We start from the raw sequence: 25,916 nt of genomic DNA, 5'->3' as shown, positions 1-25,916 counted from the left end.
CACACGCCTCCTGCTGGCCACCCTCTGTCACCTCCTGTCTGCGCACATGCCGTTCCCTCTGGCTGGAAACAATTTTCCCAGCTCTTCAAGAGGCCCAGCCAGTCTTCAGCCCTCACCTGTAGGACTCTTCCCCTCACTGCCCCAGAGTCTCGGGGACCGTCTGCCTCCCCCAGCCACTTCACCATCACTGATTAAACTTGGACCACGCCAGCCTATTTCCCTGTGTCCCCCTCCCCAGGGTTCTCTGTGTTGTAGTGGTGCCTGGCACAAGGTGGGCTCTCCATAAACACCGGATGAATGAATGAATGAATGAATGACCCACAGCCCAGCCCTGGTTAGCCTTTAGGCCCACCATGCCTAAGGCCCAGGAGCTTTCAAAGGCCTGGGAAGATGGAAGACCTGAAATACAGTTTTTTATTGGTTCCAAAATGATGTGGATTAAGGCTGCCCCAGCTAGAGAAGCCCAAGGTGACCTGGCCTACATGCCAAACTATATGACCCAGTGGACTTTTTTTATGGTATGAATTAGGACTGCCCCAGGGAGAGAAGCCCAGGGCATCCTCACCTACATGCCGATCTATATGGCCAGATTCATATCTAAAGTTATATGACCGCACAATAACCAGACCCCATCTGCACGAAATCATTTATTGACTTTTTACATCATCTTTTCTTTTTCCAGTAAAAATAAGTCACGTACCCATGCCTTATAAAATTAGCCCTAACCCTCAACTCAGGGCAGCAGCAGCAGGAGCTCTGACTGCCTGTGGGTCCTGTCCTCACGCACCAGCTCTGCCTGCCCATGGGTCCTGTCCCCATGCCAGCGGTGGCAGCAGAAGTGGCGGCAGGAGAAGCTCTGACTGCCCATGGGTCCTGTCCCCATTCCACACTATTCTCTAAATAAAAGAGCACTACTGCCAGATCTTGAGAGTCTAAGAAATCTTTCTTTTGACCCTCGGCTCACCGACCCCGCATCAAAAATACAAGGCAGAGGGGAACGAACAAACGGTTGGTGGAACGTCGGCCGCACAGGATGGCCTGTCAACCGGTCAGCTGACGTCCACCACTGCTCTATGAATAAAGTATATTCGCCACGGAGTGTGTGATGTAACGGGAGGGGGACGCTGCTCCTGGAAGGGGGCCCTAAGCCCAGCAAGACCTCAACCAGCCGAGCGCCCCAAGCCCAGGCAGTGATGGCCCCCTCCTGCCACCGCCCCTCAGCCCAGCTCACGGGCTGCTCAGATCCTGCGGGAGCTGGACAGACCCACCGAGCCAGACAGGCACTCAGCCCAGGAAGAGAGATGGTGGGGCCGCAGTGACACGGCTGCATGCCCTGGTGGAGGGAGACGAGATGGCAGAAGGGCAGCGCCAGTGCCAGCTGCCCAGGCCTCCTGGATGGACATTCGTTACTTTGAGAGTCATGGTTGAGGCAGATACCCTGGAGTGAGTTCCAGCTCCCATCCTCAAGCTGGGTGACCTGGAGGGATTTACTTGACCTCTCTGAGCCTCGGCTGCCTCATCTATAACGCGGCATAATAAAGGTCCCTCTGTGAGGATTAGGTGAGGTAAGACACGTGAAGCCATAAAGCGGGGCCCCGTGGAGGGAACGCTTCCTCGAAAATGTGACCTCTGTTCGGTCCAGGCGCAACCCTCCGGAGAGCAGCTGCCCTCCGCTCCTGGTCCAAGGGGTTCGGCCGAAGCCCCGCCACGCCCAGCCCTGGGCCAATCAGCGCGGCCCCTCCGCGGCCGGGGTCCAATCGCTGCCCAGCCGGACGCGGCGGGGAGATTCTGGCCGCTCCGCTGCGTTAACCCTGGATCCAGGCGCCTCACGTCCCCACCCTAGATTTTTCGGTTTACACATCATTATCTTTTTGCATAAGGTAGTTGGGGCCTGTTTTCTATCCGTCGTAGGGGACAGTCCTCCCCAGCTATACCTGGACCCCCGCCCTTGCCCCAGCAGGACCAGAGGAGTGTGTCCCCGACTCGGGAAACCCCCCCACCCCCAAGTCTGCTCTGAGCATCGCGCCGGAGGGACGTGTGGCTCCTCTCTGCTCCGCTCCCAGCCCCGCCCACGCCATATGGGCTGGTCATGGGTCCCTCTCCCAACTAGTTTCGGATGCAGATCTTTGCAGCCTGTTAACAGCCTGGGGCTGTCAGACAGAGCCTTGAGGGCACAGCAGGGATGGGAGGACCCCGGGGTCTGATCCTGGGTTCGAATCCCACCTCTGCCAGGTGCTGGCTGTGCAGCCTTAGGGTGGCGACTCTGAGACCCGGAGGCCCCTGTGCTTCTCGACTTGGTGGAATTTGCTGGCACTGCAATTAGTTCCCTGTCTGTGTCATTATCAGTTAATTGCCTGCCTCCCGGGTACCTTGCGGCTCCTACGGGCTGACGGTGGATGTCCGCCCAGTGCCTGCACATAGTCGGGGCTCAAGAAATATACGTCGAGTGGAGGAGCCTCTGTTTCTTACCCGTAAAATGGGAATTTTGATAACCTTCTGTAAAGATGAGAGGGAACATGCATGCTCTGGGCTAAGATCATAATGGGGGCCTCTTTGGGGGGATGACTTGTTACTGTTATGAAAGGGGGTCCCAGCAGGGGCTCCCTGTGGACAGTAACTTCACCCAAAGTGACATTTAATGGTGGCAGGCACTGGCACAGCCAGGGAAGGAGGGGGAAGATGAAGGCAATGGTCTGAGGTCTCACAGTGGAGCTGGAAGCCAGAGCCCCTCCCCTGGGCTCTCCCTGACCCTGCTCTGGTGGCCCAAACTGTCGTTTGTCTGCTGTGCCCAAGGCTGGACAGCGCTGTGCTGAAGACCCCCGAGCGGTCCCCCAGGAGGGACACAGCTTCTGCTGAGAGAGGGGCCGGGACTCTGCCTGCACCCCCTCCCCTCCATCTCACCCTGACCATGCCAACCCACAATGGGAACAAACAGGCCCAGCTCTCACAGCCCCGCCCCAGGGTGGGGCTGGGGTGGAGGGAGAGTTATTGCCTTAATATGGAGCTGGTTTGGATCGGGGCCGTTCCCATCCTCTTGCTGGGGAGATGAGGGACCCTAGGGACCAGCAGCTGCCAGGGGTGTGGCTGGGTCCTCCCTGGCCCGCTCTGAGAAACCCACATGTGAGTTGCTAATAATAGCGATGGCAGTAATGATAACAGAAGCAGCAGCTGGCCATGTGCCAGGACTATGGGAGTGTTTCCTTATCTCCACATCCTCACTTGTCATTATCCCCACTTTACGGATGAAGAAACTGAGGCTCAGAAAGCCCCTTGCCCCAGGGAGCTAACTGGAGTCAGTCTGACTTGCTGGCTCCACTCTGGACCTCCTCTCCCTGGGGCCCCTTGGGCACACAAGGAGGCAACCAGGCTCCAGCCATTGGCTACCAACTTCCTGGGGCTACTGCCCTCGTGGCCAGGACCAGGCCTCCTCCTCAGGGACCTTCCTGGACCCGTGGGAAGGTGGAGGGAGAAAAATCTTTGGTGCCCAGGGCAGCCCCACCCTCCCAACCTCTCCTGTGGCTCCTGGTTTTGCAACAAAAATTTGCACCCATCCCCGCAGATCCCTGAAGCCGCCACGGACTCTCCAGAGCCTGGGTTCTTCTGCGGGGACTCTGAGCTGGCCCCTGGGTGCCGAAGGGGCCACCCCCACCTTTGGCCTCTTTGGAATGGGGCTCGCCCAGCTTTCCTCCCTCCTCCCTGAGCGGAGCTCCATCCCACGCTGTCTGCCCTGTCTGCAGATCCACTCTTCACTCAGATTTCCGTCTGCTTCTGGTTTTGGGGGGTGGAGGGAGGGTTTAGGGAGAAGCTGCGAGTTGTCACCCGATGGAGTAAACCTGACTCCTTCACTTCTTTCGAATTTCCCCCTGCCACCCACCTCCACAAACCCCAGGGCTGCTCGGCCATCACGGAACATGCTGCTGCTGGCCACTGGGACATCGGGGGCCTGGGCGGAGAAAAGAGCCAGTATCGAGATGAGCTTCTGCACCGTGCAAGCACCACGTCTAAACCAGCTTTGCTGGAGCCCAGGAATCAGCTGAGTGTGAGTGTGTGTGAGTGTGAGTGTGTGCATGTGTGTGCGTGTGCATGTTCTAGACATGTGGCGAGAGCCCGAGGGAGCACATCTGAATCTCTCTGCCTTCCTCCTCCGGCCATCTTATCCACAGACCTTCTCGAAGTTGCAATTAATCTCTAATTTGAATTTTTAACCTCAAATGCCACATTATAAAAATAGTTGTGTTGTGTTTTACAGCCTGCATTTGTCATGAAATTGTACATGGTTACAGTTGTGCCATGGAAAACAAAGCAAGATGCTCATTCTGCATGGGAGCAGCGGTCAGTTCCAGCTAGGCTGCGGCTGCAGAAAACCAGCTCCATCCTTCCAAAGGGGACCCCAGGCCCCCGGCAGGGCTGGGCAGGGGCAGAGGGGTCTGGGCCCCTGTGTGTGTTGTGGGGGCACATGGAGCTGGATAACCTGTCTCCTTTTTGGAAAGCATAGTTAGGTACCAGCTGGGCACTGGGGCCTCTCCATCTGTGGAGAGGGCTTAACGGTCCTAAACCACACATCTGCCTCCTCCTCCGAGAACCAGGAAAAGTGAAAGTGAGAACAAACTGGTGTCTACGGAGCACCTCCCGAGGCCAGGGGGGCCCAGAGCCGAGCCCCCACTGCTTGACGTCATCAACTCCTCTGAACGACCCGAGCCTCGCGTACCATCATTATGCCCATTTTGCAGACAATGAATTTGAGGCTCAGAAAAATGAGGCACTTTCCAAGATCACCCAGTAAGTGGGAGTGAGGCCGGGGCCAGAATCCCACGGTCAAGCCAGGCCCCTACGAGCAGCATATCCTGCCCTGAGCAGGCGGAGGACCCACTGGAACTCTCTGGGGCCGGCTCTCCATTTCTCTGCCTGTGTCACCACTGAGCCTCATGGGGGACAATTGGGCTCTCCCTGTCCCGGGGTCCTGGCCTGCCTGGGCCGGGGCACAGCTCTGGCTTCTGCCCAGCAGCCCTCCGCTCCAGTGTCTCCACATCTCTGACCTCTCCCTTCCTGCAGAAGCCTGGAGGGCCAGGTGAGGTCGGAGTGAGCACTGCCTGGGGGCTCCAGGCCAGCAGGGGTGGGGAACACCCCAAAGACAAACACCTAAGGCTTGGCACTCCCAAGTCCTCAATACATAGGCCATCTTTCTGGTCCTAGCTTCCACGTCTGGAAAATGGGGCCGTAAGACTGCCTACCTGCTAGAGCATCTGGGAGGAATGAATGAGATGACCCCCATGCAGGGTTTAGCACACAGTAGGTGCACAATGAATGGTCCCGACTGTTGGGATCGCACTGATGATGACAAGGGTGAAGATGACCACACTCACAAGCCCCTCCCAACCGTCATCAAGCTCCACGTCCCTGACTCAGCCACAAGCGTCCCCAGCTCCCTCCATCCATCCAGGGGCACAGAACCCGGAGCCAGGCAGCCCGGGCCGACCTTGCTCATCTTGTTGACGGGTCTGCTAGTCAAACTTCTATCTCAGGGCCGTTGTGTACCTCTGGCACGGGGCCCCAGGGTTGGATCTGTGACTTCAGCGCAGACATTCTGCAAATGGCGGATTGGTGAGCCTGACGCTGGGCGTGGGGCCCTGCCTGCCTCTGCTTCTGAATGGCTCCTGGAGCCTCTCCTCCCTGACTCAGGATCTCAGATCTCAGAGCAGCTGGGTTGAGGTGGCCAGTTAAGGCTTGTGATCAGCTCTTTTGGACACAGGGGCACTCTGGGCAGCTGGGACCCAACTGTTGGTCCCAGTTTAACCATTCGCTTCCCACACAACAGGGAACACTCACTCACCAGGAGCACCAGTGGGGGGGGCTGGGTGCTCCGGACATTCCAGACCCCCACAGGTGCACAGAAAGCATTCCCACCACTCTTCATATAAAAACTGCAAATCTTGAGCCAGGCCTGGCTCACTGGCCCTCTCCCACCCTGCTCCCTCCTACCCCCTCTGCTCCTCGGACAGCCAATCTCTTTCTCACCTCAGAGCCTCTGTATCTGCTGTTCTCTCCACGTGGAGCATCCTTCCCTACCTCCTCTTCTGGCTAACTACACTCATCCTTTAGGTCCCTTCTGAAACTCCGCTTCCTCCAGGGAGCCTTCCCTGAATCTCCAAGACCACGTAGGAGCCCCCCTCTCTTCTCTTAGCAGCCAGGACATCTCCTTCCTAGCGGGGACCATGCCTGCCTTGTTCCCTGTTGGGACCCGAGTATCCAGCCCGCAGCCCGGCATGGAGTAGATGATCGACGAGCATTTGTGGGAGGAAGGAAGGAGGCAAGCGTGTCCATAGGACGCCTCCTCCATGTTCGCCCCCCTGAGAGAGAAACCAGCTCCTGCTAAAGGCAGCCCCTTGGAGCTCGGCCCCAGACTTGAATTCGCTGCAATGGAAAGCAAGTTTTCTTTAAACAATGACCCTGCTTTTGGCCACATTAGATCTCCGCCTTTTCCTTTCGCCTCCCCAGTGAAAGCAGCATAGTGGGTTTTTACCTCTTGTCTCCAGCAACTCCCCACTTCCAGCCCTGACACTCTCCCCGCCTGGGGGATGTGGTGGAGGGCAGCCCACTCTACGGGAGAGACTGGCCTCCCAATTAAAACAGGATGTCGCTCAGAAACATGTGCTTCCCAAACGCGGGGGTCCCTCCCCGCCCCCAGCCCCAGGCCCTCCACCCCAGCGCAGCCCAGCGCCCTCCTGCCTGGCTGTTGTGGGTCAGGCTCTGCACAAGTGTGCCCCTGGAACATGGCACCTTCCTAAGGGCACTGCAGAGGTTTCTGGGTGAGAACCGGGGAGGCGGGAGGCACAGTCCCTTCTTGGGAGGGCCGGGGCTGCTTCCGGCAAGAGGACACTGCCCCTCCATGGACACCTGGGGGCCTGGCAAAGGGTGGTCAGTGTTGTACCTGGGCTCTGGGGATCATTTCATATTTCCTGGGTGACGTTGGGCAAGTCACTTTGCCTTTCTGAGCCTCAGTTTCCTCATCTGTAAGATGGGCATAATGCTTCCCCTCCCTCTGAAGCTGCTGAGAGAATTCAGCAAGAGGCTGCACTTGGAGCGCTGAGCTCGGAGCCAGGCAGACGCGCAGAGCCGGATGGCAGGGAGCCACGCCGCCCTCGTGCTCCAGCCCCCAGTTAGGGACCTGCTCCTGCCTGTCCCCTGGGGTTTTCCCAGCACAAGGCCTCCAAACGACACACGTGTGCACTGAATGAATGAGTCGATGAATGGGTGAATTAATGAATCCCAGCCAGTTTTCTTGGAACCAAAAGGCAAGGCGTATCGTGGAGGGGGAGGGGCTGGGGCACGGAGTTCAACACGCGGTCTCTCAGCGGAATGCAAAAAGGCCTGTTTCAGGGGCTTCATCATGGGGGGAGTCAGGGAACAAAGTGCCGCCCTGCCTCTTCTCCCACTTCTCCCGCTCTCAAAGGTGAGCTCCTCTGCCCTTGGCTGTAGCCTCGAAGCCCTCTGAGGGCAGGGGGCTGCGTCAGACCCACTTTTGAACGTCCACCACAGTCAGCACAGCACTCGCTCTTCACGGGGTCGGGAATGGGTGCAGACTCTGAGGCTCCAAGCCCCGCTTCTGCACCCATTGTGCAACCCCGGCCAAGTCCCTTCACCTCTCTGAGCCTCAGTTTCCCCAACTGCAATCATAACAGCAGATACCCTTTCTGAGCACTTCTCACGTGTTCCTCTGCTTCCACCATTTCCCTAAATCCTTAACTCTACCCTGCAAGGAGGCACGATTCTTCTCCTCTTGCGGAAACTGCTGAGGTCACACGGCTGGTCCGGGCCCCTCCTCCAGCAGAGGGCTGTGCTGCTTGCTCTCCAGGGTCACTGTCCCCATCAGCAGACCCTTGGACGACGGAGTCTTATGGCGGGAAGAGAGGGGTGAGCGACTGGAGGAGGCCCCCAGGTCCCATCGGGTGCAGGGGGAGGCCCAGCAGAGAAGCAGAGCCCCGCACCCCCCGGGGAGGGGCGTGGGCAGCCGAACCCGAGCCCCGCGCTCCTGGCTGCCCGGGGCTGGACCGGCCGCCCGCGGCCCCATCTTGAGAGCATTAGGGGCTGCTGTTAACAGATGTTTTGGGTTACGTGTTATTTGTTAGTCTAATGAAAGGAGGTGCGCTCGCTCTCCAGGCCTGGGCCGGCGGGGCAGCTGCAGGGGGCCACGCTCGGGGCCCGGCGGCGCCCGCTTTGACTCCGAGGTTCGCAGCCGTCCGCGCGCTAATTCCAGCTCTGGTTAAATGTCATTCTTAATAACGCCATCTCTGGCGTGTAAACGTCTGCGCCCAGGGCGAGAGGGGAGGCCGGGAGAGGGAGGCCAGACAGGGAGACAGGGTAGGGGGCCAGTGGACGAAGCCCGGTGGAGTGGCTGCCCTTCCTGGGGGCAGCGGATGCCCGACCCCAGGGGCCCCCTGCGAGGGGAGCCTGCAGGATCTAGGGGCAGGGTGACTGAGGGGCGCAGGATGCTGGGAGGGGCTTTTCCAGTGACCAGAGTGACAGAGACCCCCAGCTCAGTCATGAGGATTCTGACCACCCCAGCCCCCAGACCACCCCCCTCCGGCTGAGCACAGCTGGAGAGAGTCAGGATGCGTGAGAGGGACGGACAGAAATCTCCCCCGATCACAACACCCCTTTCATTCCAACTCTTTGGGCTGCTTTGAGCTGGAACTCAGTAGGTGCTCAATGAATGCTGGTGGACGGCGGACAGCAATTGTTCCCTCCTAGACCCGGCAGTGGGTCAGGTCTCTGGGGATGCTGGGGCTGGGCCTACGGAGCAGCTCCCCCCGACCCTCCGCCGTATACTCAAGCCTTCCAGGTAATTCCGATCGATGCCAGCCTCGGGCTTCCCATGGCGACTAGGCCGGGCCTCTCCAGCGCCCCAAGAGGACCATTTTCCACTCAGGCCAACTGAAGAGGAGGATGGAGGTGCCGAGGATGGAAGGAGCCTTCCAGAGCGTAGCGACACTTTCCCTTTAATGCACATACAAATCACTGGGGGCCCTGATAAATGCAGATGCCCAGGCCCGGGCCCCAGAGAGTGCCATTCCATGGGGTGGGGCGGGGCCCAGGAACATGCAGTTTATGTGGGTGATTCCAATGCACTGATTCCCGGGACTATACATTGGCAAACAGATGGTCCAGCCCCTCCCCCCAGATGGGGACACTGAGGGTCAGACCAGTGACAGGGTGTGTCCTGAGCTGCAGGGCCTAGCAAGTTCCAGTTTCATGACTCCTAGTCCAGGGCAGTCTTACTACCACCTGGGCAGCAATGTCAGGGGAGGCGACACACCCTCACCTGTCAGTTCTCAAGCAACCGAGCTGCTTGCTCAGCCCTCGGGTGGAGGGACCCTCTGTGGAAGCTTCCAGGTCTCACAGCCCCTGGGCCTCCTGCTCTTTCACTGCTCCCTTCCAGGACCTGCTCCAAAGACCACAATCCACCCAGCAGCCCCCTGTCCACCTCTCCGGCCTCGGGGTCCCAGCTTCTTGGCTTCTCCGTAACTCATTGCCCCTGCTCCCTCCTAACCCCTCCCACTGCCCCCCAAACCCAAAGGGCCCGGCTGCCCCTCCCATGCACAGAAAAGCAGAATGGATCACAAAGAGGGACAAAAATAATGTCTTCCAGAGCCTGTTTCTTTATAGGATGCAATAAAAGATGTCATTAACCATAAAGGGCCCCATGTGGATGGCATCCTGTCATCACGGTGGCCCCTCGAAGCTGGGCTGGGAACAAGCAGCTTCCCAGATGTGGAAGGACACAGAGCAAGGGGGCCAGATTCACAGCGACAGAGCAAGCATAGGAGTCATTCAACCACCTCCATCCCCAGGACATCTAGGATGCCGCGATTCCCGGGGTCTGGCCAGGGCAGGCTTTGCCCCTGTCCCCAGGTTGGCTGCTCTGACCCGGGTCCCCTCGCCTAGTTCCTGGAGGCTGCCGGGCACCTTGTCTCCTGTCCTCTGCTGGGCATGGGAGCTGGGCATGGTAACTTTCCCCGATCCTCTGTCTAAACAGGAAGCTTGTGCGATGCTCTCCTACGCACCACCTTGCAGAGGGCCCTCGACCCTGGGCCCGGTCCAGCACAACATGGCTGCTCATATGCCTGCGACCGCCCTGCCATCAAGAACCTGAACTTGATCGTTGGGGCTGGATCGGAGCCCTGACGATGGGGGTGGTGTGTGTGTGTGGTGGGCGGGTGTGTGCGTCTCTGTGTCTGGGAGTCTGGGAAAGCCCGTCCACCATGTGGTTCCCAAATGCCAGCCCACGACAAGGTCTTCACCGACCTACCACAAAATGAGAAAAATAGGGGCACTTTGCAAACTTTTTGTTAAGCAAAATTAAGTCAGTTTTGAGAACATTCTTTGCTCTGGGATTAAGATGCTGCAGGTTCTTCCTTGGATAAACGGATAAGGGCAAAAAGATGGTAGTCATTGTGTGTAAATGGCTTTTCTTGGCAAACTTTCAAAACTGCCCGTGCTATGCCAGTTCCTCGTTCCTGGAAATTCCCCCGGGCCTTGAAATCTGAAAGTCTGGGAACCACAGGGCGGATGGTAGGAGCTCAAGGCCTGACGCAGGACACACAGTCAGTGCTCGGAAAATGACTGTTGAATGAATGAATGAATGAGTGAGTACGAGAGCTGGGAGTGGGCTGCAAAAGGGCGCCTGTCCTATCGATGTTCCTCAGAGTCAGTGACCCTCCACAGCTCTCCCATGTCCGGGCAGCTGGAGACTGGCCTGTGGAGGGTGAGGGAGGCCATTCTGGATGTTTCTGGGCATGAGGAGCAGAGGACCCCCTCTTATACTTCCCAATGCCCCCAAAGCCGAGCAGTCCCGATGCTGCCAGGCCTGACTCATCTCCCACAGGCCTGTGACTGGAGCCAGGCTGCTGAGGAGATGGAGGGGACCCCTCCCCTGGCCACCTCATGGCTCCTGGAATGCAGCCCACACCTGCCTGGGAGTGGACATCTCTGGCCGGACCACCCAGCGTTCCAGGGGCTCCCCGGAGGGCTTTAGAAAGTGGCAGAGAGCAGGGGTTTCAGGACAGGACAGGCCTGGGCTGGAATTCCATCTTCATGGGGGAGGAGTGACCTTGGCAAGTAGCTTGACTTCTCTGAGCCTCAGTTTCCCTCTCCATAAAGAGGAAAAAATAAAACGACCCACTTCTATGGTTGGTGGGAGGACAAGGCGGGGTGAGGCCAGTGGAGCCCCGGCCAGCGCTCCATGAGCACTTGGCTAACGTGCCTACGAGGGTCACGGTCCTTGTCAGCACGCCCCCTCACGTCCTCCTGCAGCTCCATCACGGGCATGTCCCTTGTCCTCCACTCCCACAGGCTCCGACCACAGGGCAGCACCCTGGCTGGGTTCCAATGCCAATGCCCCGTTTGTAGGATGCATTTGGGGGAAGCACTGGCTCCCCCTTAGATCAGCCCCCAGGTCCACTTCCACCACGGTCAGCCACCATACTTTGAGTCCAGGACACTGCAAAAGGTTCCCAAGTCCTGCCTCGTCCAGGCTGACCTCACATCCCTGCCCAGGACAAGCCACTGCAAACCCTTCCTCCCGTCTCTGCCCACTGAGAAGCCCTCTCACGGCACAGGTCCCTCCCAGCAGCCCCGCCCCATGCCAGCCCACAGGGCCCGTCTCCCCAGCCTCCCTGCCCCCGCGAGTTTCCCAAACAAACCTTGGCCCTGGTCTCCCCAACAACCAGGTGGGGCTTCCCCTCCAAACACCAAGCTGTGTGGGAGAGAGAGGCCTGGACTTGGGATCTGAAAACACACCTCACACCTCCCTCCCCAGCTGGGAGACCTTGGGCAGCTTGCTTTGCCTCTCTGGGCCTCCGAGAAAGGGGATGGCAATTCACCAGTCCCGCTTATTCACACGGTTGCCTGCCACGAGCATCTCAGCGAGTTGGAACAGGGACCTTTTACTGAGCACCTGCTATGGGCCAGGCACGGTCCCTCACACCCACACCCACCACGCCCCCAGAAAGGACATCACTGTCCACCGTTCCCATTTCACAGATGGCAACACTGAGCCTCAGGGGGATTTTAGGCCTCCAGGGTGGCGTGCAAGCCGGCATTATCACAACTGCTCCAAAGTCACTTTTCCGGAGACTTCTGACAAGGAACAGTGACAGTTCCAGCCCTGCTGGGCTTCTGCCTACAGGGAAGGGCCCTTCTGGGGGTGCTAGCCGGTCCGAGGCCCCTGTGCCAGGCCCCCCAGCTCCCCTCAGATGACCTAGTAGAAAGAGGAGCGAGACCACCCTGGAACCAGGAGCAATAAACTGAAGAGCAAGTGCCCTGGCTGCTGACGCAAAGCCAGGGATGCGGACCAGCGTGCATCCCCCAGCCACCCTGGCAGACCCAGCAGTTCTCGGATGGAAGGCCTGGGGTGGGGGGGCGGGGAGGTCTCAGCTTCTAGGCCTGGTTCCTCGGCCTCTCCCTCACCCTCCTCCCTCCCTGCCCCCGGGCATGTGCTGAGAGACCCCTCACCTGTCTGAGGGCCAGGTGCAGCCAGGACCCCGGCCGCAGAGACTCCATGTTCCCGGGGAGATGGCCCCATCACAGGTCACTTTCTCAGCCTGGGTCATATCACGATGAGGGGACAGGAGGGGCCTCACACACATCCTGTGCTGCCTCCCGTTGTTCAGTTGGGGGACTGAGGCCCAGAGAAAGGATGTGACACACCCAAGGTCCCATATGGAGATGGCAGCAAAAACCAGGGCTGGAACCCAGGTGTCCTGACCCCCGTCCAGGGCTCATTCAAGGCAGATGGCTTGTGACCCCAGGAAATGGGTGAAGGGAAAGACGGGAGGGAGGAAGGAAGGAGGGAAGGAAAGCAGGCTGGTCTGAAAGGCCGGGTTCTGAAGAAACCCTTCTGTCGCTTCCTCACCAGCCCCGCTCCTGTCTCGGCGGCCGCCTTCCTCCCGGCTCCCTCCTCCAGCTGCACAGGCCACACTGCCACCTTGCAGGGCCAGTTACAGCGAGGCTGGTGAAAAACGGAAGTCAGCTATGGAAAACAGTAGGATGCGTCCTCAAAAAATTAAGCAGAATTACCACATGACCCGGCAATCCCAAAGAACTGAAGGCAGGGACTGGAAGGGGTACCTGTGTGCCCATGTTCTTCGCGGCATTATTCACAACAGCCAGAAGGCGGAAGCAATCCAAGTGCCCATCAACAGATGATGGATAAACAAGAGGCAGTCCACCCACACAGTGGAGTATTATTCAGCCATAAAAAGGAGGGAAGTTCTGACACATGCCACAACATGGATGAACCCTGAGGACATTAGGCTAAGGGAAATAAGCCAGGTACAAAAGGACAAACGTACGCTTCCACTTAAATGAGGTCCCTGGAGTCATCAAATTCATAGAGACAGAAAGGAGAATGGTGGGTGCCAGGGTCCAGGGGTAGAAGAGAAGGAGAGTGAGTGTTTGATGGGACAGAGTTTCAGTTTGGGAAGATGGGAAAGTTCTGGAGATGGATGGTGGTGATGGTTGCACGACAATGCGAATGTACTTAGTGCCACTGAACTGTGTGCTTGAAAATGGTTAAGATAGTAAATCTTACGTTAGGTATCTTTGACCACAATAAAAATTTCAAAATTGGAGGCGTCTGTCAGTCTCTCGAACTCAATGGTCCCTTCGGGCTCTCCACTTGGACACTCAGCCCTGCCTGCCACCACTAGCAAGGAGGAAGAGCAGGTCCCCACCCCAAATCAGACTCTCCCTTGGCACCTCCTTAGCAGACGCGGATCAGGGAGCAGCTCTGTGAAGGGAGCCCAGCCCCATCCAGGGCTCCAGCCCCTCCCGGCTCAGCCTGTGCCCTCGGACTCCAAGCGCCCCACTGTCCCGAATCTCTGGAGGTGTACCCGCTCGGTCCTGAGGTTTTCCCAAACAGGTACCAGCGCTGCGGGGCTGGCAGCCTCCCAGGGCTGGGGGCCTCGGCCACCCGGCTCCAGGCTGTGTTTATTTTCCCAGTGTGTCCGCATCCCTGTTTCCGCCCTGCCCACAGGAGGGAAGGCTTTAAAGAAAATCTCAGTTATTAATGTGGTTTCTTTTGTTGTAAGTCATCGCAAAGGCAGCGAACGAGGGTTTATTTTCCTAACGTGCCCGGCATAGCTCGGCGCCCGGCACGGACCTCAGCACTTGATTTGGGAGGAACCCGAGACCCTGGTTTGCTCTGAGTCACCAGCAAAGGCACAGCCTTCCCGGCCAGTTCCGGGGGGGCAGCCGGGTCTGGGAAAACCATTGGCAAGAACAGGTTCTATCTATGGGTGGCTATGTGAAAACAAAAGATTAAAAACTATTTTTTTAAAAATTTTGAGCCTGCTAACCTGGCAAGTTGGAAATATCTCAATTTTATAACTCATTAGTTTCCCCATTCACCCATAGTTTTCTAAATGGGAGTCCCTATCTTTCTCTGGTGTCAGTCACTTTCTTTGGACCCGGAAACAGCTCCAGAAGCCCCAAGAAAATTCCCTTCGGAGCGTGTGTGAATCCTCAGCGAGGCGCTCCCTGCGGGCCCAGGACTGGAGGACAAGCACAGCCCAGGCCCACACCTGCTCGCCGGCCTGGGGTCCAGAGTCCCAGCTTCCGGAAGGTTTGTTGCCAGCTTTGGAAAGGGGTCCAGGGATCTGTGCTGGGTTCCCCAGGATGAGGGGATGGAAGGTCCCTTCTCTGGCAGATTTGGGAATCCACAGTCAGTGGCAGTGGGAAGGGGCACCTGCCCAACAGAGAAGGAGAGCAGGAAGCCGGGCTCCCTCCGTCCACCTTCTGTCTGCGGCGCAGACTCAGAGAGCAAGCCGAGGGCTTCTCGCAGGCCTGGGGGCAGCCACACAGAGCCCCCACCCTGCTCCCTCGCCTCTCCGGGGGAACGTCGCCTGGCAGCGGGCACCCCTGGAATGCACCCAGTTGGCCTTGGGGAGATGGCTGACGCTACAGAAAACATTTGGATTTCATGGACTAGTGATGTGTTTTCAATCTGAGGAATGAGTATAGGGTTACCTCCTTTTAATTTTGCCAAGTAAGGACATTAAAATAAAACAATTTCCAGTTATTACCCCTTATTTCATAAAAGAAAGGGTGTTTTAACACCCAAAATGAATAGGAAAGACATAATCTCACACACAAGAGAGCCTTGTACATCGGAATTCTTCACTTCCTGAAGAACTCTCCATATTGTCCACGTTGGCTTCAATTTGCAGAGGCCCGGAGCAAATCTCCCCGTGGGCCAGGAGCACCCAGCTGGACCGCCTGTCCCCAGGGCAGAGCTGGGCAGGTGCCAAGGTGGGAGGCAGCCCTGAGCACATCGTTCAGCCCACCTTGAGCCTGGCTCTGACTCTGCCTGTGGCCCCTTGTCCCTCACAAATGAAGGAGGAGATGCCAATCTCTGGGGGCAGATGGACCTGACCCCATGCCCAGCGCATCCGCTGTCCCCAGGGGCTGGGTTTCCCCATTGTGCAGAAGCCCCTGCTCAGGAAAAAGCCTGCAGGCCTCCGGGGCTCCCACTGAGGGTGGCCCGGCCCCAGGATCTGCCAGGGATGCCCACTACCCGCCCAGCCACCTGGGGGCCACCAGTGGCCCTGTCCAGGCACTCATGTCCCCAGCTGACAAGAGCTGCTTTGGGCCTCCCCAGAAAAACCTTCCGTTTGGAGACCTTCTATGCTGTGTCCAGGAGAAGCAAGGCCCTACACGGCCTGTCCCCACGGTCAGGGGCCAGGGCAGAAACGGCCCCATCCCCTGGCTGGGGCTTGAGTACAAAACGCCAGGGCGGCCCTCCTTCTCTCCCCATCACTCCTGTACTCCTCCCTTCCCTCCTCTCCTTCCTTTCTCCCTTCCTTCCTTGCTTCACCTTCAATCTGCTCATCCTTTTCTCTCTGACCCCCAGGGGTCCCCCCGTCATCCGGGTCAAATCAGAGACCGCTCCTCTGCCTGGCTCCGAGCCAGCTGCTCCTCCCATGAGACCTGAGGTCCTCAAACAAACTCAGGCTGGCAGGGCCCTCCTCCCACACGAGAGGGCACCCCACCCTACCCCTGGCCCAAACTAGACATCTTCCTTCCACTTTTCTATCAGGGATAGCCCAGCTCCCAGGGACGGGTCTGCACACCTCAGGATTACTCCAGAGGGTGAGGACAGATGCCAGTGGCTGTGGCTGGAGGGTGGTGGATGCCACTGAGAGGGAACCAGAGGCCGCTGGACACAGCTGGCACCGGCTGGGTGCTCTCTGAGGTGCATTGTGAACTTAGGTGTATGGCAGGCATCCCCCACAGGCACATGGGCTCCTGGACGAAGTTCCAGACCAGGCTCCAGTCACTTCAGTTTCCCTGCACCTCCTGTCATCTGGGAAGTGGGGCATGCAGCCAGCCGGGGCTCCCCTGGGACCTGGAGGCTGGTGCAGGAAGTGGGGGTCCCCAGGGGCCGGTGGGAGGGCCGCTGGAGTCAGGTAGGTGGCTCTTAAGGGGCCACAGCCAACAGCAGGCCAGCCTGCTCCCCGGAGCCGGAGGACCGGGCAGTGGTCTCCTCCCAGGATGTGAGTGAGCTGTGGGGACTCCGATCCTCCCTCTGCCCCCAGGGAACCGTCCAGGGTGGAGCCCCTGCTTCATCTTCATCTCTCCTGCTCTAGTGTCCCCCGGCCCCCCCCCCCCGCCCCCCCAACAGCGCCGGCCTCTTACCAAGGGCTCAGGACCCTGCTATCCAGTGCGACTTTTTGAAAAAAGCCACTTGGGTGGGTTGTTTGTTTTTAAAGCCCCTTCCTGATGACCTTTAACCTCGGCAGGGGAAGAGCGGCCTAGCCGGCTCTTTAGGGCTGGACCGTTCCACCTAGGGAGCTGCGAGTGGGGCAAACTGGAGGCCGGAGCAGGCATCCTATCGGAGCCAAGGAGCCCATCTTAGGACGCCCTGGCAGTCGCTGGGTTGGTGTCGTGGAGGAGGCGGGGCAGAGTTTGAACCCCAGTTGGTGGTTAGGTCATTTTCCCCTCCAAGCCTCAGTCTCCCCGGCGGTACCAGGGCAATCGTCACCCCCCTGTCCCGGCTACTTGGGAGTGGCGCCGCGAGGGCTGCCTCCCCGGCTGGGCACAAAGGCAGCGCTGCTGCCTGAAGTTCTTACGACTTGAGGTGGCTCTGGGCAAAAGACGGCGGCCTCCCCCGTGGACAGCTCTGGTCACCGCAGCAGCCCACCGCGGACAGCCGCGGCTGCGGGGCAAGCCAGGCACACGGGCGGCGGCGCCCAGCGCCCGCTCCGCCCAGGTCCTGCCGCAGCGTCTCCGCGGGCGCCGCCGACCCCTTCCCAGGCCCGGAGCCCGCAGCCGGCGCGCCGCATCCTCCCTGCCCCACGCGCGCCCCTCGGGCCCTGCGCCCCCCGGGCCTCGCACCCCTCGGGCGCCGGCCGCCCGCACCCGCTGCGGCCCCGCATTCCGTTCCCACGGCCTCTCGGGCCCGCGCCGCCCCGGCCGCCCCGGCCCGGCCCCGGCCGCCCCGCTCACCGTCCTGCGGCGCCGCCTCGCTGCCGCTGCTGCCCCCGGACGGCTCCCGCGCCGCGCCCTCCTGCGCCTCGGCCCTGGGCGCGGGGCGCGCCGCCCGCCGCCCGGCCGCCGCCACCTCCTCCAGGTCCAGGAGGTGGCTCACCGTGAAGTTCTTGCGCGCCTGGGCGCAGTCGCCGGGCCCCAGCGCGGGCGGCGGCGGCGGCGGCCCCGGGCCCAGCGGCGGCTTGTCCAGGGCGAAGGCGGCGGCGGCCGCGCTGTCCATGCCGCGAGCGCCCGGGTGGCCGGCGGGTGCAGGCGCGGGTCGGAGCGAGCGCGCCCCGGCCGCCCGCGCTCTGTCCCGCTCCCGGCCGCCTCCCGGCTCCGCGGCCGCCGCGGCCCGCCCGGCGCTGACGTCGGGGGAACCAACTTTCCGCCCTCCCCTTCCCCGCCGCCGCGCTCGCTCCCAAGTTGCTAAAACCCGAGCTCCGGACACACGCCCCTTCTAGAAACAGACCTCGCCCCCTGCCTCCCCGCCTCCCCCTCCCCTTCGCCCGGCCGCCCGCCCCAACCCCTGCGGCTGCTGCGGGGAGGGAGGGGGTCCCGCGCCGAGTCCTGCCGAGGCTGGGGGCAGGGAGCGGGGACAGGAAGGGGTGTCCTCCTTTCACCCTCCCCACCCACGTTTTAAGGAGCGGGAAAGTTCAGCGTTTAGTTTTTTTTAAAAAAAAAATCCCCAGCAAGTGTCTGGGGAGACCACAGTGGAGGGATTAGCAGGCCCCCTCCCCCGTTCCATTTACAAAGTCCTTCACAGAGATGGGGGGAGCGACTCTGACACCGTCGACAGGGAAGATCTGAACTCCCAACTCCCCCCCACTCCCCCCATGCACCCCAACTGTGTCCCTCCCGCGGGAAAGAATGCAGGTCCACCTTGTTCACGCCACCTGGCCCCAGGGCTCACCCCCATAAAGCAGCACATTTCAAGCTCCAGAGGTATATGCATCTCCCTCACACACACACTCACCCCCCTCGGACCCCACTCACAGGATGCGCCAGGCCCTCCCCTAAGAAAACCAACCTGGCGGGAAAGAGTTTCCCTCCAGTCTTCCTAGTGTAATTCCTGTCCTGTAAGAGCACAGACAAGCAGATGACAGCCAGACTGACAGACGCGGGCCAGGCAAAGACGAAGGCAGGCTTGGGTCTCCGCTCTTATTTTCGTTTTTCCAAGAAAGCAGAAAGAAGATGCCCCTGGTGATGAAGCTGAGACGCTAGCCCTTCAGATGCCACAGATCTTTGCCCAGAAAGGCTGCCTGGAGGCCTGGTGCTCTGTCCTCCCCGCCATCACCACAGAGCCATGATGTCATAGCCACAGAAAGCCACCAGGAGACGGTCCTTTCTGAGCTCCGGCACAGAAAAGCCATCCTGCACACACCCTGGAAAACCTTCCGACCCGCAGCCTGGGTTCTGCCTGAGTCAGGGTTTTTTTTTTCCCAGAAAGGACTCACCTCCCCAAATGAGGCTGAGGTCCCCCAAGTGACGTCAGCCACAGCAGTCACGGAGGTGCACGCATGGGTCGGTTGAGGGTTTGGAGGTGATGGGGTTCTCCTTTGGAAAGCTGCCCAGAGGAGCGTCCAGTGAGAAAGGTTGGCAAAGGAGGCGATGGCCTGCCTTCTCCCAGGGGGGTGTTGGGAGCCCAGCCTGGGTGCCAGGGGGTCCCCAGGGCTGCCCACGGTGTCTGCGGCCGGGCCACTTTATGAGGGACTGAGCAGGGAGGGGGGACAGTGTGAGGGCCTCGCCCCTGCTGGAGTACCCAGTGAGCCCAGAGTGAGAGCCCACGCTAGAAGAGGCGTCCAGAACAGCTTTGGGTCAGAGACCAGGTTCCAGGCCAGCTCCGCCATGCACGGCCGTGTGACCTCAAACATGTCACCTTCCCTCTCTGGGCCCAGCTTTTCCCTTGTAGAATGGGCCTAACGAAGTGCCTGTCTCCTGGGCACTATGGGGATCCCATCACAGGCGAAATCCTGGGCCCGGTTTCTAGAACATGGGGAGGGGGTCATCGACATTGGCCTGTGGGGCTGGAAAGGGCCTGAGAGATCATCTAAGTCTCATCCCCTTGGATGACAGATGGGGAAGCTGAGGCAGCAAAGGCAGAGGCTCCTTCTAGAGCTGAGAGAACCACTGAAATTGTTTGGTCCCAGGCCTCTTGTTGAACAGATGGGTAAAGCAGGCCCAGAGCTGAGAAGTGCTGCGTTAAGGTCTCTCGGTCACAATGGCTTCCTTCCTCCGCTCACGCATTCACTCATCCTACGTGTATGGACCAGTAATATCCCACATCTCTGCAGCATGAGGGTGCTCTGGCCCCAGCCTCCAGGGTCCAAATCCAAACCTTGCACTTCCTACCTATGAGTCTTAGCAAACTGCTTAGCCTGTTCCTCTCAGTTGCCTCATCTGTAAAATGGGCTTTAGGAGGTTTAAGTAAGTTGATAAGTGGGGCACCTGGTACCTAGTCAGCACTCCATAAGTGTTAACAGTTATTATCTTTTAAACACTTATTGCAAGAAGTAGTGCAGGGCAGTGATGGCAAGCTCTGCTTCTGGAGCTGGGGAGACACAGGTTTGAGTCTGTTCACTGCCATTTACTAGCTGTGTGGCCTTGGAGAGGTCGCTCGCTGGTCCTCTCTGAGTCTGACCCGACATCTGTACGATAGGCGTAATAAAGGGACAAATCCAAAAGGATTCTTGTGAATTTGGCATTATCATTATTGTTGTTCTTATTGAGTTGTTGTTACCTGTGCCAATCCTGGGGGCTGGGGGCTGGGGGGTGGGGCTGGGGTGGTACAGGGATGGCAGAGTAGGGCAAGAGGCATAGTCTGCTCGACCAAAGCTCAGCCCTTGAGGAAGAGTTCCAGGCCTGATGCAGCCTGGAAATGCACCCAAGGACACTCCAGTGAACCCATGGAGGACAGAGTGCATCACCCCAAAGGGATCCAGCTAAAAAATAGATAACTTCCATGGTGATCTAGGTGAATCCTGCGATACTAACCCAGAGTGGAGAGTGGAGGGACACTCGGACACCAGTGTGGAAGCTCTCGGTTCAAGGAGTGGTTATTGACCAGGCCCTGCCCTACGGAGCGAGATGGGGAGGAACAGACAGGGGCCTGCTCTCCAGAGAAGATTCCACGGAAAAGGAGCTGATCCTTAATTGGTGGCTCTGTCGGAGGTCGGATCCCGGGTCTGACCATGAGTAAAAAGGCATATTTGCCTCAATCTCAAAAGCTCGTGTGCTTGGGGAAAAAAAAAGTAAGGGCCGGCCCTGTGGCCAAGTGGTTAAGTTCATGTGCTCCACCTCAGCGGCCCAGGGTTTTGCCAGTTCAGATCCTGGGCGCGGACACAGCACCGCTTGTCCAAGCCATGCTGAGATAGCATCCCACGTGTCACAACTAGAAGGACCCAAGACTAAAAATAGACAACTATGTACCCAGGGGCTTTGGGGCGAAGAAGAAGAAAAAAAAGAAGAAGATTGGCAACAGATGTAGCTCAGGTGCCAATTTCTTATTCTTTAAAGTTTACTTTTGTTATTACAGAAGTAATATGCTTATTGTGGAGACTTTAGAAAACATAAGGAAAATTTAAAAACTAAAAATCACATATATCCCCCTCCTAGAGATCTCTGACGCACACTAGGTATTTGAAACACTTTTTTAAAAGTTGGTTTAATGAAAGAGATTGAAGATAATCATCCTATTAATTCAATGTTGAATTGAAGACCTAGAATAAGCAATAAGACAAGAAAAAGAAATGAGCTAAAAATAATGTTAGAGTGTATCTTTCTAGCTTACATCTATATTCTAGAAAGATCGAGAGAGACAGTCATATATATTATAAAATTTGAACTATCTTGTGTCAACATTTTTATAACTTGCTTACTGTGTCATTAGTCTTGTCTACTGCTATGCTTAATGAAAGCTTCATGATACATTATTACCTATTGCTATACATCCAGAGTTACTTTCTTAATAATAAATACCTAGAAATAAGATATCTGGAAGGTGGTAGGCAGTTAACAGACTCCCATAGATGCCCACATTGTAAACCCTAGAGCTTGTTGATGCGGCAAAGCAGAGTTAAGGTAGCAGATGGAATTAAGGCTGCCTATCAGGTGCCCCTAAGACGGGGAGATGGTTTTAGATTGTCTGGGTGGGCCCAATGTGATTCCAAGGGTCCTTCAAAGTGGAAGAGAGAGGTAGGAGAGTCAGTGGCAGCGTGACGTGATGTGAGAAAGACTCGACTGACCAGTACTGGCTTTGACGGTGGAGGAAGGCAGCCACGAGCTGAGGAATGCAGGCAGCCTCTAGAAGCTGGAAAAAGCAAGAAAATAGTGTCTTCCACAGAGCTTCCAGGAAGAAATGCAGCCCTGTGGACACCCTGATTTTAGCCCTGGACTTCTCATCTCCAGAATGGTAAGATAATACCTTTATATTGTTCTAGAATACTAGGTTTGGGATAATTTGTTACAGTAGCAAATAGCAAACTAACATAGTGAGTCAAAGATTCTGCAGATTTAAGACTTTTGATAACGTTCCATGTAGCAGCCAGAAAGGTTGTATCAATTTCTACTTCCAAAAGTGCCTCTGTATCCTTGCTAACATGAGCTCTTTTATTTGTTTATTTATGGCAGCCATCTTTAGGGTTTTGTTTAACACAAATAAAACATGCACAGGAGCTGTCTCTTCATTTTCTTTGTTGCAAAGCCCGGCATTGGGAGGGGTGACTCTGAAGGCCAGCTGGCTGGCTGCTCTTCCCAGGACAGCTTTGCAGTTCTTAGAGGAAACACTGTGAGCATTCTCAGCACAGTAAGGTTTGTGGCACTTCAGCAACATTGTTACTTCCAGCTCCTTGATGTTGCAGACCAGGAACTCCCAGTCTCCGCTGGGGAGCGCATGCTTCATTTTCTCGTTGCTCCCATAACCCCTGTGGGGCATCAAGAACCACTCTTGAATCTTTTCTGCATCCTGTTGTCAGTGTGCCCGGGTTTCTACCAGCTACACTTAATTCTGACATATCAGTCTGACTGGTACTGGATGAACTTCTTGGTTCTCTTTTTGATTATCTTGGGCTTCACCCGGGGTCTGAGGACAGCGTGATGCGAATAGAAGACGGCTGCCACCTCTGTGGGCGGTGCCGAGGAAGAGCGGTAATGATAATTAAATTTCAAAAGGCATTTCCTTGATTTAACCTGCATACCTTGAATTATTGCTGAAGGTAAATATTTTTGGTATTTAATGGCCACTTGCATTTCTTCTTTGTGAAGTGTTTCTACTCACTGCCCATTTTTCTACTGGAACAGTTCTCGATTTTTATGGAGTTAGATCAGTGTCATTCTTTAGCAACGGTAACTTCTGCAAGACACTTGACCGTCAATCACTCAAGACCGGGCCCATTTCACAGATAGAGAGACGGAGACCAAGGATGACGCGGGATCCTGCAGCTCTTCTCGCTCACCTGGCCAGCCCCTGTGGCCCCATGCCCAAGAGGCCCCTCTGAAGGAGACAGTCCAGCAGGGACAGCATGCGGAGGCACACAGGTCAAACCGTGTTCACTGCTGCACGTCTGGGGAACCATAAACACCACAGGCCGATGTGACCCAGACGTGACCAGGCGTGACCATGACAGATCACAGGGTTCTGTAAATATCGTCTCAGCCTGCAACCACAGCGAGGCTCGCTGCTCATCCCAGACCTGGTCCCCACTGTGGGAAGCAGAGCCGAGCCCAATGGGGCAAGACATTTGGCTCTCAGCTCACTGCCATAACTTTCCCGAGCCTCAGTTTCCTTCCTGAGGATCTCCTAGCTGGGATTGCCTGCTGGGGTCACTGGTTCTCTGCTCTTGGCAGGGGCTGAAATATTGTACGCTTTTGAAAAATGTTTCTGCCCTCCCTGCAAATCCAAAGATAGAGCTGTGCTCCAGAACAGCAGGGGCTCACATTTAATGAGCCTCAGTGTAAGCCAGCGATGTACCGAACCACATGGTCTCGCAGCATCCTCACAACTACCATGCGAGGAGGGGAAACTGAGACTCAGAAGCTTAAGCTCTGTGTCCTGGTAAGTTTGTCAGGCTCCTAACCATCATCAAGTTGTTCCGTGAGAATTTAGGAATTTAGGACTAAGACGTCATCTCTTTCTCTTTAAGAATTATGGTCTCTCTTTTTAGAAAAAGAACTAAATAATAAGATTTGGCTAACCCACTGCATTTCCCTTTTTGCCTTGGCTACCAGGAAACCCAGAGCTAATGTTAAGACATGATCACAGTTACTATCTGTCGAGGTGGCAAGTCAGTGTATTAGTTTCCCTTTTCTTCTTCTTCCATGTGGCTTTTTTTGTTTTCCTGTTTTGTGTTAAATCTTTTTGCTACAGTGGCCCTCCATTCAATACTTTCCAGCAGCAGGACACTGATTAAGTCACTTAACCTCTCTGCATTTTAGTTTCCTTGTCTGTAAATTAGAGGTAATGATGGCACTTGTCTCACAGGGTTGTTGTGAGAATCAAATGAAGTGATGTATAAATAAAAAGCTTAGCATGAGCCTGGCACACGGAAAATGTTCAATAAATCTCACCTACGGATGTGAAAACAGCCTTTGATAAAGCCAAGAGAGCCTGTCCTAAATGGGAAGACTTGGCTGGATTCAAGGCCAGCCCGCTGTGGACCTGCTGTGTGACTTTGGGTCACTTGCTTCCTTCTCTGAGCCCTGGCTTTCCCTTTGTAAACTGCCTGTTCTGTCCTTTTCACCATCATGTCCCCAGAGCTGGCACAGGAGAAGGGAGGAGAAGTGATGCAGGCCCTGGCCTGGCACACAGTAGGGCTCCATACGTGGTTATTCTAAGATTGAAGGGCTGGTGGTCAGATTCCCTGTGGCCCAGGAGATGGTGGCCAGCATGGTGGACTACGACTGGGCCAGTGCCAGGGTGGCATTAAGGCGGGTCTGGGGTCCCGAGGACATGACAGGGCTGGGACAGGCCTGGATCAGGGTCTGGGGCCAAACAGCAAGCTCCTGTTTGGCACCTACTGCATACAGGGCTGCCGGTGGGCACAGCCTTTGCACACACTCCACTCTAGACTCCCCTGCTGCCCTCAGGGGGCTGCAGGCTTCACAGGACAGACTGATGGACATCGTCCTAAACAACTCATTCTACAGTGATTTATTGAGTACCTACTGTATCCTGAGGCATCCCCGGTGAGCAGCAGGCCATGGACCCTGGCAAGACTGTCTGAGGAGATGCTGTGGTCCAGCTGTGGCAGCTTGAGCACCACAGACTAAACTCAGATGGGCCGATCATTCTGTTACAAGAAAGACAACTTCCGAGCCGTGGGCTTTGGGTTTCTGGCACCGCTGTGACTCCCAGGACAACCCTTGCTGGACAACTCCCTCCTGTTACAGGTGGAGAAACTGAGGCTCAGAGGGGAAAGGACCAACCCCAAGCCTGGGACCCAGCCTGAACCACAGCTCTCTGGAATTCTCTCCTGGCGAACTGCCCTTGCCCGCTCCCACCCTGCCTTCCCCCAGAGTCAGGCGAGGGATGCTGGGTTGAGGGGCTCAGGCCAAGGCCTCGGGGAGCCGGAGCCATCACAAAGGCTTGCAGAGCCCCAGGCCCTGCCCTCGCTCCCTCCTGGGCCTGCAACATCTTGTTGTGATTACTCTGCGGTGAGCGGTGAGCGGAGGGGAGCCGTGCGAGGCTCTCCATCACACACGGCCCTGGGGGGTGGGGGGGGCAGCCACGCACAAGGATGGGGGCGCCGTGGCCGAGGACAAGGAGGGGCTGAAGGACGGGGATGGGGCTCTCAGCTCCCCGGCTTAATTGGGGATATAATAGTTATTATTATTTATAACTTGCTCTTGAAGCCTCACCAGGAGAGTGCGTTCGCCGCCTGCACCATCCAGGCGGGCGTTAAATAATTACACCGAGACCTAATCGGCGGTGAAACTCCCCGTGGGCTCCCACTTCCTTAGTTCGCTGATTGCTGATATTTTGGGGGTGAAATATGACCATTTTTTACGATCAAAGAGATCAGAGTTGCAAAGGAAAGAAATGGAAAATGGGGGGGGGGGCCTTTCCAGTTTTCTTTTCCTCGGACTTCGTGGTCTGGTAAAGTTTCTTTAGACGTGCAAAGATTTACACACCTTTCTGCAGGGAGCCTTCAATTACAGGCGGCTCCTCACACATTTCCCCGGGCGGCGCGGGAACAGTAAGTCATTGAGGAATGGACAGGCCTCCGCGCTCACTCCGGGCCTTTGAGGAGAATGTCTAATGACTTTTTTTGAAGTGGAGGTCAAGGTTTTTTAAATAAAACAATCTGTATTAATGCCATTTCCTTTTGAGCTGTGGCTGTGGATTTTTTTGGACACGGGAGGCAGGGGTGGGGAAGGGCATCATTTTTCTCTCACCA

At 57.0% G+C, this 25,916-nt stretch overlaps 1 protein-coding gene and 1 pseudogene across 1 annotated transcript in view; both read right to left on the bottom strand.

Annotated features, from left to right (window-relative positions):
- PRRX2 (paired related homeobox 2) overlaps positions 1-17,901 on the bottom strand; it is a 44,060-nt gene extending 26,159 nt beyond the window's left edge. The window contains exon 1 of the mRNA XM_023629118.2: positions 17,503-17,901. Coding sequence (XP_023484886.1) covers positions 17,503-17,764 — 262 coding nt within the window. The 5' untranslated portion in view covers positions 17,765-17,901. The remainder of the gene's footprint in view (positions 1-17,502) is intronic.
- Positions 17,902-20,359: 2,458 nt separating this feature from the next.
- Positions 20,360-22,999, bottom strand: LOC100629834 (large ribosomal subunit protein eL32-like; annotated as a pseudogene).
- Positions 23,000-25,916: the final 2,917 nt, after the last annotated feature.

Source organism: Equus caballus, chromosome 25 (assembly GCF_041296265.1).
Source record: "Equus caballus isolate H_3958 breed thoroughbred chromosome 25, TB-T2T, whole genome shotgun sequence".
NCBI lineage: Eukaryota > Metazoa > Chordata > Mammalia > Perissodactyla > Equidae > Equus > Equus caballus.
Note: the sequence above shows the minus strand (reverse complement) of the source record. Positions and strands in the feature narration are given on the sequence as shown.